This window comes from Carassius carassius, chromosome 8, assembly GCF_963082965.1.
Source record: "Carassius carassius chromosome 8, fCarCar2.1, whole genome shotgun sequence".
In the NCBI taxonomy this organism is placed as follows: Eukaryota; Metazoa; Chordata; class Actinopteri; order Cypriniformes; family Cyprinidae; genus Carassius; species Carassius carassius.
In genome coordinates this window covers 15,532,526-15,545,905 of record NC_081762.1, presented here as the reverse complement: position 1 = coordinate 15,545,905, position 13,380 = coordinate 15,532,526, and the positions used below count along the sequence as shown (strand labels likewise).

Genomic DNA, 13,380 nt, shown 5'->3' with positions numbered 1-13,380 from the left:
AAATTATTCATGTGAAACATTTCTTATTAATGCTGAAAAAAGTTTTGCTGCTTAATAGTTTTTGTAAAAGCTATGATACGTTTTTTAAATAATTTTTTCAGATTCTTACAAAGTTTTAAAGAACCCCATCGTCTTTATTGACACCTTTGATCAATTTAATGTGTCCTTGCTGAATTAACCTATTGATAACTGCAAACTTTTGAACAGTATTGCTTATATATACTAATCCTATGATACATCTGCTGTTTAAACCCCATTTAAGAATCTTTTGGTGTGTTTGGTGTGTTAAAGTTAATATTAGTATTTTAATACTAACTGTGGACTTTAATGACACTTTTAAGGTAAATTCTGGCTATTTATCTCAAGCTTTGCTCTGACTTGGTGTGTGATGATTATTGAAAACATTGTTTTGTGTCTCAAGTCATGCATGGATTCAGGCAAAACTTTGCATGTCCGTGCACTGAATGACCTCGTGTCTGTCTGGAACTTGAATGTCAGTCTGCGCGGGTTTCACACCTGTAGCAGTGTGTGTGCGTGTGTGTGTGTGTGTGTGTACCGCAACTGTTCAAGTGAACTTTCCTCATGTTATCTAACACTGTGTTCTTAACTGTGTATATCTGCAGTGAATGTGTTTCGGTGAGACTGTCTCTGGCCCTCAGGGTAACAGCAGGGTTTTGGAAGCTCGGCCAGGTGTATGTGTCCAAATGGCACGTGGGAGGGGCCTAAACTAGCTTCTCTCATTTCCCTGGCAAATACTGTCACCAGTTCCCTTTTCTTGTCACACAGCTTCTAGAGATCATATAGTAGAAATGGAATGTGTTGGAGTCACTATGTTTCTGCTCATGTCCACCATATTTCTAATTCCTGGTAAGATGCTTTTTATTAATTTTTGAATGAATGGCAGCAGTAATGTTACACACTAAAACATTTTGGCCAAAGAGGTTAAGCCAAAGGCAGTCAATGTTTTGGGATGTCATCTAGAGTTTAAAATTTGCAGTAAAATAAATGTTTATTATTTAACTTAAAATGTCATTCAAGGTTGTGTACATATCTAAGAAATAAGATGTAGGGTTACTCTGGAAAATGTGTCATTTAAATATTTGTAAATTATTATTTCCTGTTGACGACGTTGACTTTAAAGCAAAAATAAAATACAAAATCTGCACATTAAGATGATTTCAAGTAGCAAGGTGGTATAGAACTTGAAAGATTAGAACTGTGGTTTGGTTTTAATTTAATTTTAATTCTGTAATTTTGAATTAGATTGGTGATTACTTCCTGCATTTGGAAATTTTCACTTCCATTTAGAAATTCAGTGGAATATATTCCCACAGTAAACTCCCAAAGTAAAATATATATATGTGTGTGTGTGTGTGTGTGTGTGTGCGCATGTTTTTGTGACATATCAGGACACAACTCTGTATAATGACATGGGTATGACACAGGTATTACAAGAAGAGAGGGACTTATAAGGACATAACCCATGTCCCCATTTTTCAAAACGCTTATAAATCATACAGAATGAGTTTTTTTGAGAAAGTAAAAATGCACAAAACTTCCTGTGAGGCTTAGGGTTAGGTGTAGGGCCATAGAATAATGATAGAATAATAGAATCTTTGTTTGCTAATTGAGGTTACTGTGTTTAAACTTAACACACCTTAAAACTCATGAAAACGTGTTTTTGTTCTTTTTAAAAAAAATGTTATTCCTTTTTTGTTTGTTTTTGCTAAATTAAATAAGCACAATTTTTCCTATCATGTTTGTAAAATTTGTTGTCTTATATTAAAGTTTTCACAATTCCATTTCAATCAACACACAAAACGTAATATGTGAATATATATATTTTGAGATAAAGACATGACAAGACATGTATACGACTCACAGTCTTGTGGCAAACGCTTCCTACATTTAGCTTTTCGTGTCACATGCTGCTTTAAAAATACAAAAACAAACATTGGAGGCTTATTGGATTATTCACGGTCAGGCTTTTGTTCATTTTCCAGTCCACTCATTTGTATGTGCATTTTGGTAGCAGCATAAATGGCCGTAGTGGATTACCATGGGGTGTGAATAGTCTAATGTTTGTTTGTGTTTGGGCATGCACAAGGAGTCTCTCGTTCACTTGTTGGTGTGAATGGCTCAATTACTTACACATATTGTGGTGGTGGAGTGAGTGCATTGTTGCCATCCCAGCAATAATCCTCACCTTGTTTGGAGACAATAAGACCAGCACAGGCCAAGCACACTTATTAGTGTTGTATTCATAGCTTAGTGTGGCATAAACACAGGCACGCTTTTTGCTTCCACTGAATCTGCCCTCTGGTCCTTTATGCGTGCAGTAGGGGTGTCTTTATTTATTATTTAGTGCACAACACGAGCCATGCAGTCATCTATTGTAATGCACAACACTGGCTGTCAGCAGGCTGACAGAAGCAAGTAAAGGGGGTGGAGATGGCCGTGTCCGGGTAGTTAAGGGGCCTGAGAGCAATAAAGAGGGAGGAGTATGAGACCGTTTACCTGCCTGCTGCCACACGACCTTGCCTAGCAACGTAATGCAGATTAACAGCTGTCAGTTAAAGCAGGGCCTCCATGGGCTACGTTCATTTCATCCATCTTATCCTTAAGTAAATGAGATACATCAAGAATTCAGTTCAATCCAGTACGTTATCTTCCCAGCATCATGGGAGCTTTATTCTTGCGATCAGGACTCCATGACTTCAGGCAGTACATGTAAGGCTTGAATGTTTGCTCATGGACCTGTTCAGACAAATTAGAGGGAACTTGATGTTTGATTACTATCATTCTGAGAAGCGGGTCAATATTTGCTCTGGCAGGTATAGGATCAGGGCAAAGGCGGTGGTGATTAAACTGCAGATCTGCGTATGGACTAATTAATGATGTGGATAAATCCAGTGTCATGCTGGAATTGCAGATTATGTGATGTATGTCTTACTCTGGAAAATTTCTGAGTGAACCACAGGAGAAGGAAAGCTGCTCAGATTAGCAACGGATTTAGATGAATGTTTTAATCAACAGAGTCACTGTTAATGAGAAACATTGCAGGTTCTTCTGCACAAATACCAAAAACATTAATATTGAGAATTTGAGGCCTGGATTGGTTTGATGGTGCACATACAGATAGTCTTCCCTGCTTTATGGACAGCTGTTCTTGTGACACAGAAGTGTGTGAAATTGTACTGAATGTGCTCTTGTACTTCAAGTAGTGATAGTATATTCTTAAAAACCTGTACTTGCAGATAATATAAAATTAAGGAAATGAAAGGCTAAATTTACTTTCATGACTGTTTCCTAATCCTAACACACTTAAGCACACTTTTTAAAAGTATATTTTGTAATAATTAAAGGTCAAATTAAAGGTTTTACTTCAAAGTACATTTGAAATCATTTGAATAATCTTCTTTTATGCTCTAAAGTAGTATATTTGCTATATATATAGCATAATTGTTATATTCATAACATAAAATAGTTATAGATTTATATTTTATATTATGTTAAAATTTTTACCTGTAGTGTGTTAAAATTGGATTTGAATTTTAAATATACTTAATTTCATAATTTCAAACTTGTAATTGTAAATATATTTAAATATAAAACTACTGATTGCCAGTATGACATGCTTTTTTTTTTCAACAAGAGGTGTGAATCTTTTTCTTACAAAAACTGCACCTCTTAAAATGATAAATTATTATTTATTTTGCCCTGAAGCCTAAAAGAGAACTGCGAGTTGTAAAGAGATTGTTATATAAAGGCATGTGAATTTGTAGCTGTACTCTTGTAACATGTTAACATCAAGTGTTGCTTATGTACACGTTTCAAACTTCACATTTTAAACTATGACTTTGTGCGTTATAACAAAATAAGTTATGAAAGTCTTTGAAAGTCCAGTGACCTTATTTTAACCATAAATCAAAAACCGCCAATCTAAAAAAAAACAATTTGGACTTCCTGAGGAAATCCATGGTGACTTAGCTTTCGATTGATGTCATGACTGAATAGCTCTTTTAAAATGACGTAGAACTGATTACAGTGGCATGCAAAAGTTTGGGAACCCCTCGCAGAATCTGTGAAAATGTGAATAATTTTAACAAAATAAGAGAGATGAGATGAATGTCATTTTTATTTAGTACTGTCCTGAGTAAGATATTTTACATAAAAGTATAGTGGACATATAGTCCACAAGACAAATAAAATTGCTGTGTGTGGTTACCTGGTTGATCCACTACTATTTTTTGTTTTTTGATGATTGTTCTTGAGTCCCTTTTTTGTCCTGAACAATTAAACTGAGCACTGTTCTTCAGAAATATCCTCCAGATCCTGCAGATTCTTCGGTTTTCCAGCATATTTTGCATATTTGAACCCTTTCCAGCAGTGACTGTATGATTTTGAGATCCATCTTTTCACACTAGAGACAATTGAGGGCAAAAGAGAAGACAAAACTCAAACACAACTATTAAAAAAGATTAAAACATTCACTGATGCTCAAGAAGGAAACACAATGCATTTAGACCTAGGGGTGAAACTTTTTGAATTTGAAGATCAAGGTAAATTGTACTTAATTTGTCTTCTGGGAAACATGCAAGCATCTACTGTTGCTTCGGAAGAGCAGTACTAAATGGAAGAAGAAAAAAAAGGTATTTCAACAAAATAAGAAAAATTTGGACATCTTTATCCTGTTCAAAAGTTTTCACCCCCTGACTCTTAATGCATCGTGCTTCCTTCTGGAGCACCAATAGTTGTGTTTGAGTCCCTCAATTGTCCTCAGTGGGAAAGATGGATCTCAAAATCATACAGTCACTGCTGGAAAGGGTTCAGATACACAAAAGATGCTGGAAAACTGACGAATCTGTAGGACCTGAAGGATTTTCTGAAGAACAGTGCTCAGTTTAACTGTTTGGAACAAACAAGGTACTCATGCACAACCATCAGAAAACAGAAAGACATTCATGGATCATCCAGGTAACAGCACACAGTATTAAGAACCAAGGTTTCCCAAACTTTTGGAGTTATTAAATTTTTTTTGTCTTGTGGAATAAATATAAACATCTTTTATGTAAAATATCTTACTCGGAACTGTACTAAATAAAAAAAATAACATGCATTTTGTAAGATCTCTCTATTTTGTTAAAATTAATCAGATTTTCACAGATTCTGCAAGGAGTTCCCAAACTTTTGCATGCCGCTGTACATGTGTGTATTTTGCTTGTATATATATATATACACAGTACAGACCAATAGTTTGGAAACATTACTATTTTTTTTGTTTTTGAAAGAAGTTTCTTCTAGTCATCAAGCCTGCATTTATTTGATCAAAAATACAGAAAAAACAGTAATATTGTGAAATTTTATTACAACTTAAAATAATAGTTTTCTATTTAAATATACTTTAAAAAAATAATTTATTCCTGTGATGCAAAGCTGAATTTTCACATGATCATTTAGAAATCATTCTAATATTCTGATTTATTATGAGTGTTGGAAAGAGTTCTGCTGTCTAATATATTGGATGAATAAAAGGTTAAAAAGAACTGCATTCATAAAAAAAGAAAAAAATCTAATAATATATATTCTAATAATATATTTTCTTTACTATCATTTTTTATCAATTTAACACATCCTTGCTGAATAAAAGTATTCATTTTATTTAAAAAAAAGAAAGAAAAAAAATTACTGACCCCAAATTACTGACCAGTAGTGTATATTGTTATTTCAAAATATTTATATATATATATATATATATATATATATATATATATATATTTTTTTTTTTTTACTTTTATTCATCAAAGTATCCTAAAAAAGTATCACATGTTCTGAAAAAATATTAAGCAGCAGAACTGTTTCCAACTTTGATAATGAATCATCATATTAGAATAATTTCTAAAGGATCATGTGATAATGATCCTAAAAATTCAGCTTTGCATCACAGAAATAAATAATAATTTAAAGTATAATAAATGTAAAAACAATTATTTTAAATTGTAATAATATATCACAATATTACATTTTTTTCTGTATGTTTGATCAAGTAAATGCAGGCTTGATGAACAGAAGAAACTTCTTTCAAAAACATAAAAAATAGTAATGTTTCCAAACTTTTGGTCTGTACTGTATATATATATATATATATATATATATATATATATATATATATATATATATATATATATATAGTGTTTTTTTTGTCAGTATGAGTCATTAAACACCATTTAACACTCTCATTTGAACAGGTACGGACTCTACATGCACTGAATGTGTTTCACTGCAGTCCACACAGCATGGAAAAGTGGGGGACTCGATGCTCCTCCGAGTTGAGGCTCATTTTGATGTCCAGAGTGTGACGTTCCAGGGGTCCTGGTACAAGATTAAGCCTATTAACACTCTTTTGGTCACTTTCGACAACATCAATGCTATCCCAAATCTACGCCTAACGAACCGTCCGGCATTCAATTTGCCTGATGTCTCACTAAAATTTGAGCATCTGGACGAAGACACACAGGGGGAATATGAGCTGCAGATCAACATCGTCTTCCCAGGAACTCCCAGCCCAGTTGCTGTCACAAAAAGAGTGACAGTCACAGTCAGCGGTAAGAACATTTGATTCTTATGGGGGATCTCATTTATGACAGCTATTGATGTAGAGTTTGTTACTAATGCTTTTAACATTTTTTTTTGTCTCAGAGTAAAATCAAACAAAACTGTGATTCATATCTCACAATGGCGATTTAATTTCCCACAGTTGACTTTATACCCCCAATGTGATTTAATAAATTTCAGTGACTAAATCCTGCTATGTGCCATGTGATATTGCGCAACTTAGTTTTTTGCAATTGTGACTTTTAAACTCAAAATGTGCCTTTTTGTCTCTCATTTTGAACTATAAATTGCGCAATTGTGACTTTGTTTCGTGTAAAACAACTTTTAAACTCAACTGTGACTTTTTATCTCACATTTTGAACTTTATATTACACAACTGTGACTTTGGTGTAATTGTAACTTTTAAACTCAAAATATGAATTTTTATCTCACATTTTTAAACTTTATATTGCGCAACTCTGACGTTGTTTCTCTTTTTAACTCACAATGTGTCTTTGTATCTCACAATTTGTTCACCTTATTTTTCAAACGCAAAAGTGAGCTATTTTTATGAATGTGTAAGACTTCCGGTGAATACTGGTGAATTACTATAAACATAACAGTAAAAAGTTTAGTAAACAGAAAAACTGTTTGTGCTAGAACCAAAATAGCATACCGATAATATTCCAATAATATTATTCTAATATTAAACAGCATAACTAACTTTTGTGTACAGTTAAAATAACTGGATACAAATGGCATCGGAAGCTACACTCATTCAAGTTAGAAATGGCCACACCCACTCTTAATAAAAATAAGGTGGATATCTTGAGTTTTTTTTTCTCTTGAGATATAAGCAAAATTCCACATATACATATCAGAGTATTTCTTTTCTTGTAAGTATTTAATTTAATGAATTTTCTGCTCCCAGTGCCTGTGTCCATCCCCATTATTACTAAGACCCCAGAATCAGAACTGGTGGAAGACAGGGACAACGTGACGCTGAATTGTTCTGTTGAACATGGGACAAATGTTCAGTACAAATGGCTAAAAAACAACATGGTGGTTGGTCCAAGTGAGCGGCATACATTCTCACAAGATTATGGGACACTTGTTATAAACCCTGTCAGGAAAGAAGACATTGGTCAATACATTTGTGAGGCCCAAAACCACATTAGCAGTAAGCTAAGCAAACCGGCTGAACTCATTGTGTTCTGTGAGTATCTATTATAGTTTCTGGCTTAAAGTTCATTTATCATCTGTTATCATCCCTTGTGTAAATCATTGCTTCATTATTGCACACTGTCCAGCAGGTTCCTCCTGCAGCCTGAGAATTACCTGCTGTTTGCATTGTTAGTCAGATGTCAAACATGATCTGTCCTGACAAGTCGATCTGAAATATGAATGTGGATTAGGTTAATAGAGATGCAAAACGGATTTTTTTTCCCTCATTAAAAAAAAGTTTTACCTGTAAAGATGTTAATAGTATTTCATATCAGTAGCTTGATAAGATGATTTATTTTATATTAAAAGGGTTGCCTGATGCGGGCTGCAATGTAGAAATTACATGACCACCTGAAAATTTCTCTGTTTTTATCTGTAACTTTGCTATTGTTGTACAATATCAATGACATAATAAATTAATAGTAATATAATCATTTCTAGTAATTAACAGTAATATAACTAAAACAAAGTACCGTATTTTCTGCACTCTAAGGCACACTTAAAAGCCTTAAATTTTCTCAAAAAACGACAGTGCGTTTTATAATCCGGAGCGCCTTATATATGGATCAAGGCGCTTTGTCAAAATGTTGACATTCCCTTTAGCACAGCTCCATCTAGTTGATGCATAACGCAAACCTAGTCAAACGTTTGACTTCAGTATCTTCTATTCTATGCGCTTTATAAGGTGTGCCCTATATATGAAAACAGTTCTAAAATAGGCCATTCATTGAAGGTGCGCCTTATAATCGGCTGCGCCTTATAGTGCAGAAAATACGCTAATAGAAAATTCCAATAATCTTTTTAATGAATAAAAAAAATAAATAAACTAGGCTACTAATAAAGTTTTTGTAACATTACCAAATTTTTCAGATGGGCCTTATAACTTGGCAGTAAATTCTGAACAAGGTCAGATAACTGAAGGGGTGTTCATGGTGAACCTGAAGGAACTGGTCTTTTTTGATTGTATTGCGGACTCCAACCCTCCCAACACCTGCGTCTGGATCTCTAAGACAAAGAATGGCACAGAGGTTCTCATGACTGGACCACGGTTTGAAGTGAAGCCATATGAATTACCCCAGGGTAAAGAGTTCTTGTGCAGGGCATTCAACAATATAACTAAGAAGCAGGACGAGACCAAGTTCACACTGGTGATGTCCAGATTTGACAAAGGTATGTTTGCAGTCACTGTTTTAAATCTGGACATTATTCCTCCTCATGTCAAAATAATGACTATTCTCTAATTATTTTATTAAAGGGATAGTTCACCCAAAAATTTAAATTAGATGATTATCTGTTTACCCCCTGGGCATCCAAGATGTAGGTGACTTTGTTTCTTCAGTAGAACACAAATTATGATTTTTAGCTTCAGTCATAGCAGTCTCTCAGCCATACAATGGATGGAAAATGGTAACAGAATCTGTGAGAGTAATAAAAAAAAAAACACATGCACAGACAAATCCATATTAAACCCTGCAGCTCGTGACAATACATTGACGTGTAAAGACACAAAACGATTGATTTGTGCAAGAAACTGAACAGTAACTCTTGAACTCTTGTGAACGCTCTTCACAGCAGCAAGCGTGTGAGGCATTCTTATTCTTCTTCTTCTTGCATTACGGATCACAGACTTATAAGTGCATTACCACCACCTATCTCTCAAATGGATCATTGACACTCCTAATTGAGTGTCAAGGGTCCATTTGAGAGATAGGCGGCTGTGAAGCGGGATCAACTGAAGTTCGAACAGTTCGGACATTGCGTGAATCAGAGGTAAAAAAATCCTATATAAATTCTGTTCAGTTTCTTGCACAAACCGATCGTTTTGTGTCTTTACACATAAATGTATTGTCACGAGCCGCAAGGTTTAATTTGGCTTTGTTTGTGCATGTTTTTTTTTTTATTCTCATAGATTCTGTTATCATTTGCCATGCATTGTACGGCTGAGAGACTGCAACGACTGAAGCTAAAAATCATAATTTGTGTTATATTGAAGAAACAAAGTCACCTACATCTTGGATGCACAGGGGGTAAGCAGATAAAATTTTCATTTTTAGATGAACTATCCCTTTAAATTCTTCTGACTTAAACAAAGTAGATTGTCATTACTGAAGCTTACTACTACTAGAAGAAAAAAATTATATATATATATATATATATATATATATATATATATATATATATATAAGCTCATCAAGAGAATGCCAAGAGTGTGCAAAGCAGTAATCAAAGCAAAAGGTGGCTACTTTGAAGAACCTAGAATATGACATATTTTCAGTTGTTTCACACTTTTTTGTTATGTATAAAATTCCACATGTGTTAATTCATAGTTTTGATGCCTTCAGTGTGACTCTACAATTTTTATAGTCGTGAAAATAAAGAAAACTCTTTGAATGAGGTGTGTCCAAACTTTTGGTCTGTACTGTGTATATATATATATATATATATATATATATATATATATATATATATATATATATATATATATAATGACAAAAAGTCACATTAACTTAGTGTTTTAAGTTAATCTAACCTATTTGTTGTTCCATCTGTTGTCAGTCTGCATGGTCGTGGCAAGCTGTCTTTTTTTTTCTCCTCCCCAGTTGCTAAGTGCAAATCTGTCCCACCTGTGATTAAGTCTTGCTGTTCCACTGGAAAGCAAATAGGGGCTGGCACCTGTCATTGTTTTTTTACGTTGTTACAGGCAGTGAATTTTGGTTTAGTGTGGATACAGAATAAATAAATGCAAGCATGTGATGCAGGTTTCGATTAGTTTAAAAATGATCACACCAGAAATTCTTTATTTTAAAATATACAATGTAAGTAACACTGATATTGATTTGTTTCCAGAAAATGCTAAATATAGCCGCGAAGGAAGTGCGCTGTCTCCCTTGACTTTCATTACAATCTCTTCAGTCGTCATCATAGTGTGTATGATGTTTGTGCTCCTAAGGAAGAGCTGCCATCCAAGAAGAAGTATGATATCATTCTCATTTTTAAAGAATCTAAAATACATAAATAAATCTTCAGTTTACAGGACAGAAAACGGTTTCAGCTGATTTCAAAGGGGTCTTTAATCTTTTAAATCAGATTATATTGAAATGAAATCATTAGCAATCCTTTTAATTGATTTTTAAAATCATTTTCTACAGTGATAAAGACTATCTACAGGCGGTAAGAAAATATTTCTTATCTATACAAACATCTGAGAAATATCCGACACATTTATTTATTTATTTATTTATTTATGTGACATCACTGATGGATTGATCTTATCCTCCAGGCCAATGACAGAGCAGAGAGGACTGCACCGCTCCGGTGGGTTTACTGCATGCGTCGGTCTTTAATATACCCGTGTTGTTAAGAAGTGATGTGTACACTACCTCTCTATGCAAACAAACTCCCCAAGCCCATTAAAAACACAACTACTATAATCATATCTGCCTGCTTTCTGTCAGCATACACTATAAACATATTTTCCACCTCGCTGGCTATGCACATAGTCACTCTCTTTGGAAAACACATAGGATATTATCAATGACTTGTGTGCTAGTGAACTAAAAATGGTGGATAAAAACGATTCATACATCGTTTAATTATTAGTGTGGGAACAAATTGCTTTAAATGCATTACATGATATTATTATTATATATTATATATTCACTCACGTATTATTATTATTATATGTTCACTGATCTGATTAATATACTTGCAGGTCATGAAGATGCAACTGAAGACTTTGGCATTTATGAATTTGTCTCTGTACCTGGGAAAATGGACTCAACACAGGTGAAAAATAAAATAATAATCACTTGCTATTTTGCATGAGTAGTTTTGTCCCAGAAAAGTTTGATATTTCTTCTCTGTGTTTTCCAGGCATCCTGCAGGTCTTTGGCACGGCTCGATTCAGTCAAAGATTTGCATACCACCATCTATGATGTCATCAGACATGTGCCTGAAACTCCAACACTGAGTCTTTTGAAATGAGAGTGCTGGATAGAAATGAGCGCACGGAAGTAAGGATAAAAGGAGTTTCACTATTTTTTTTTCTGCCAATTCTTCTCTCTACAGTCAAATGTTTTGTTGTACACACTTCTTTTGTTTTACAGTTATTCGTTTTTATACTACTTGAGGTCTGAAAATCATACATTTATAAACTTGTGCTGGGCACTGAAGTTTTTATTGTGTTAAAAAGAATATATAAGAGAACTATGAGATTTTTCTTTTCTGTAGCAACATGCTGAATGAAAAGCTGAGAGTATTTATATATAAATACGGTCGTCATCTAACGATGTTGTTGTTTCTGCATTATGAATGTAAATATGATGGATGCATTTTGTACTATGTATATGTATTTTTTTGCACTGCAGCGTATACTGTAATATTGCTCATTACATTTTCAAGATGCCACATACCCGTTCCATACGTTTCATGGGTAGCAGTTTGTTGAATGTAATATAGACATCTTCTGTCTGTTTTGTTGTCTATGTGTTGCACCTGTTGAAACCTGTTTGAACACAGAAGGATGCTCCGTAATTTTCAAATAAAGGTTTTACAAATATTTTTGGATTCTTTTCTTTAAATAAATGCAAGATATAATAAAACGTAATGTTGATTTGCTTTTTAGAGATCAGCTCTCTGACAATATTATGTTAATGAAAATGCTGCCCCATTAGACACTTTTTGCTTATTTGTGCATGCTGAAATGTCTAACATTTCTAAAAAATGAATATTAAAAATTGGTAAGTATTGTATCGAGTCTTTCTGTGCACATATTAAGCAGATAATTTGAATTCTGGTAAGCACTGTTGGGTATTTCAAGCAGTGGGATTGTCTGATATAACCAATTTTACATAATATTACAAAACAATATTACTGGAACAAACAGAGCATTGTAAACGTTATAATATGACTACGTGTTTATTTTCTCTGTTTCAAAGGAAAAGCAGAAGCATTATATCAACAGCTCAGCTGCCTGGAGGGAAGCGCCACTCCCTTATTTGACAGGGAAATTTTCAGTGACATCAGCTGTGCTTTCTTTACAAGAAACACTTGTTCTCTTATGAGTGCTCACATCAACATGAACAGCCAGATGGAAGGGCTCCTCTCAAACACAAACATTAGAATATTTTTTTTGCCAGACAGCAAATATTTTGCTGTAAACTTTTCTCTGAACTGAGATGTAAAAGCCCAGAACAAATTAGGTTTTGTGGCCTGTTCCAAGAATTCTAGACTCATTTTATATTATGTGTCTGTTGGACCTCAAATGCAAAACACAATGCTTCTTCTGCAACAACAACAAAAAAAATATTGTGTGTGTGTGTGTGAAACACCTTCAATGTTTTGTTTCTAATTATTTCTCAAAAAGCTTGGAGGATAAATATGGAAATATCTAATAATGGCCTCTACACCCCATTATACAAATATTATTACTTTCTCACAGGCGTCAGCTTTTTAATCTGCTTTAAATATGAAACTGATAAAAACAAATACAAATGAGAACCATAGTCTTCAAAGAGTGTCACATAAAAAAAACGTAAATATGACAAATATTAATATCCATGT

General features: G+C 33.8%; 1 protein-coding gene across 1 annotated transcript; it reads left to right on the top strand.

Annotated features, from left to right (window-relative positions):
- Positions 1 to 809: 809 nt before the first annotated feature.
- Positions 810 to 12,376, top strand: hepacam2 (HEPACAM family member 2). Its single transcript, XM_059555299.1, has 9 exons — positions 810 to 867; positions 6,249 to 6,605; positions 7,526 to 7,810; positions 8,689 to 8,988; positions 10,666 to 10,791; positions 10,968 to 10,989; positions 11,099 to 11,133; positions 11,531 to 11,604; positions 11,692 to 12,376. Exons 1-9 carry the CDS (start codon positions 810 to 812, stop codon positions 11,800 to 11,802), a joined length of 1,368 nt encoding a protein of 455 aa, XP_059411282.1. The 3' UTR covers positions 11,803 to 12,376.
- Positions 12,377 to 13,380: the final 1,004 nt, after the last annotated feature.

Bases quoted from the DNA above. Each gene is read 5' to 3' on its own strand.
- hepacam2 (XM_059555299.1), top strand. From the start codon at position 810: ATGGAATGTGTTGGAGTCACTATGTTTCTGCTCATGTCCACCATATTT. The intron at 10,792-10,967 runs GTATGATATCAT...CATTTTCTACAG, and splicing joins GAGCTGCCATCCAAGAAGAA to TGATAAAGACTATCTACAGG. The intron at 10,990-11,098 runs GTAAGAAAATAT...CTTATCCTCCAG, and splicing joins ATAAAGACTATCTACAGGCG to GCCAATGACAGAGCAGAGAG.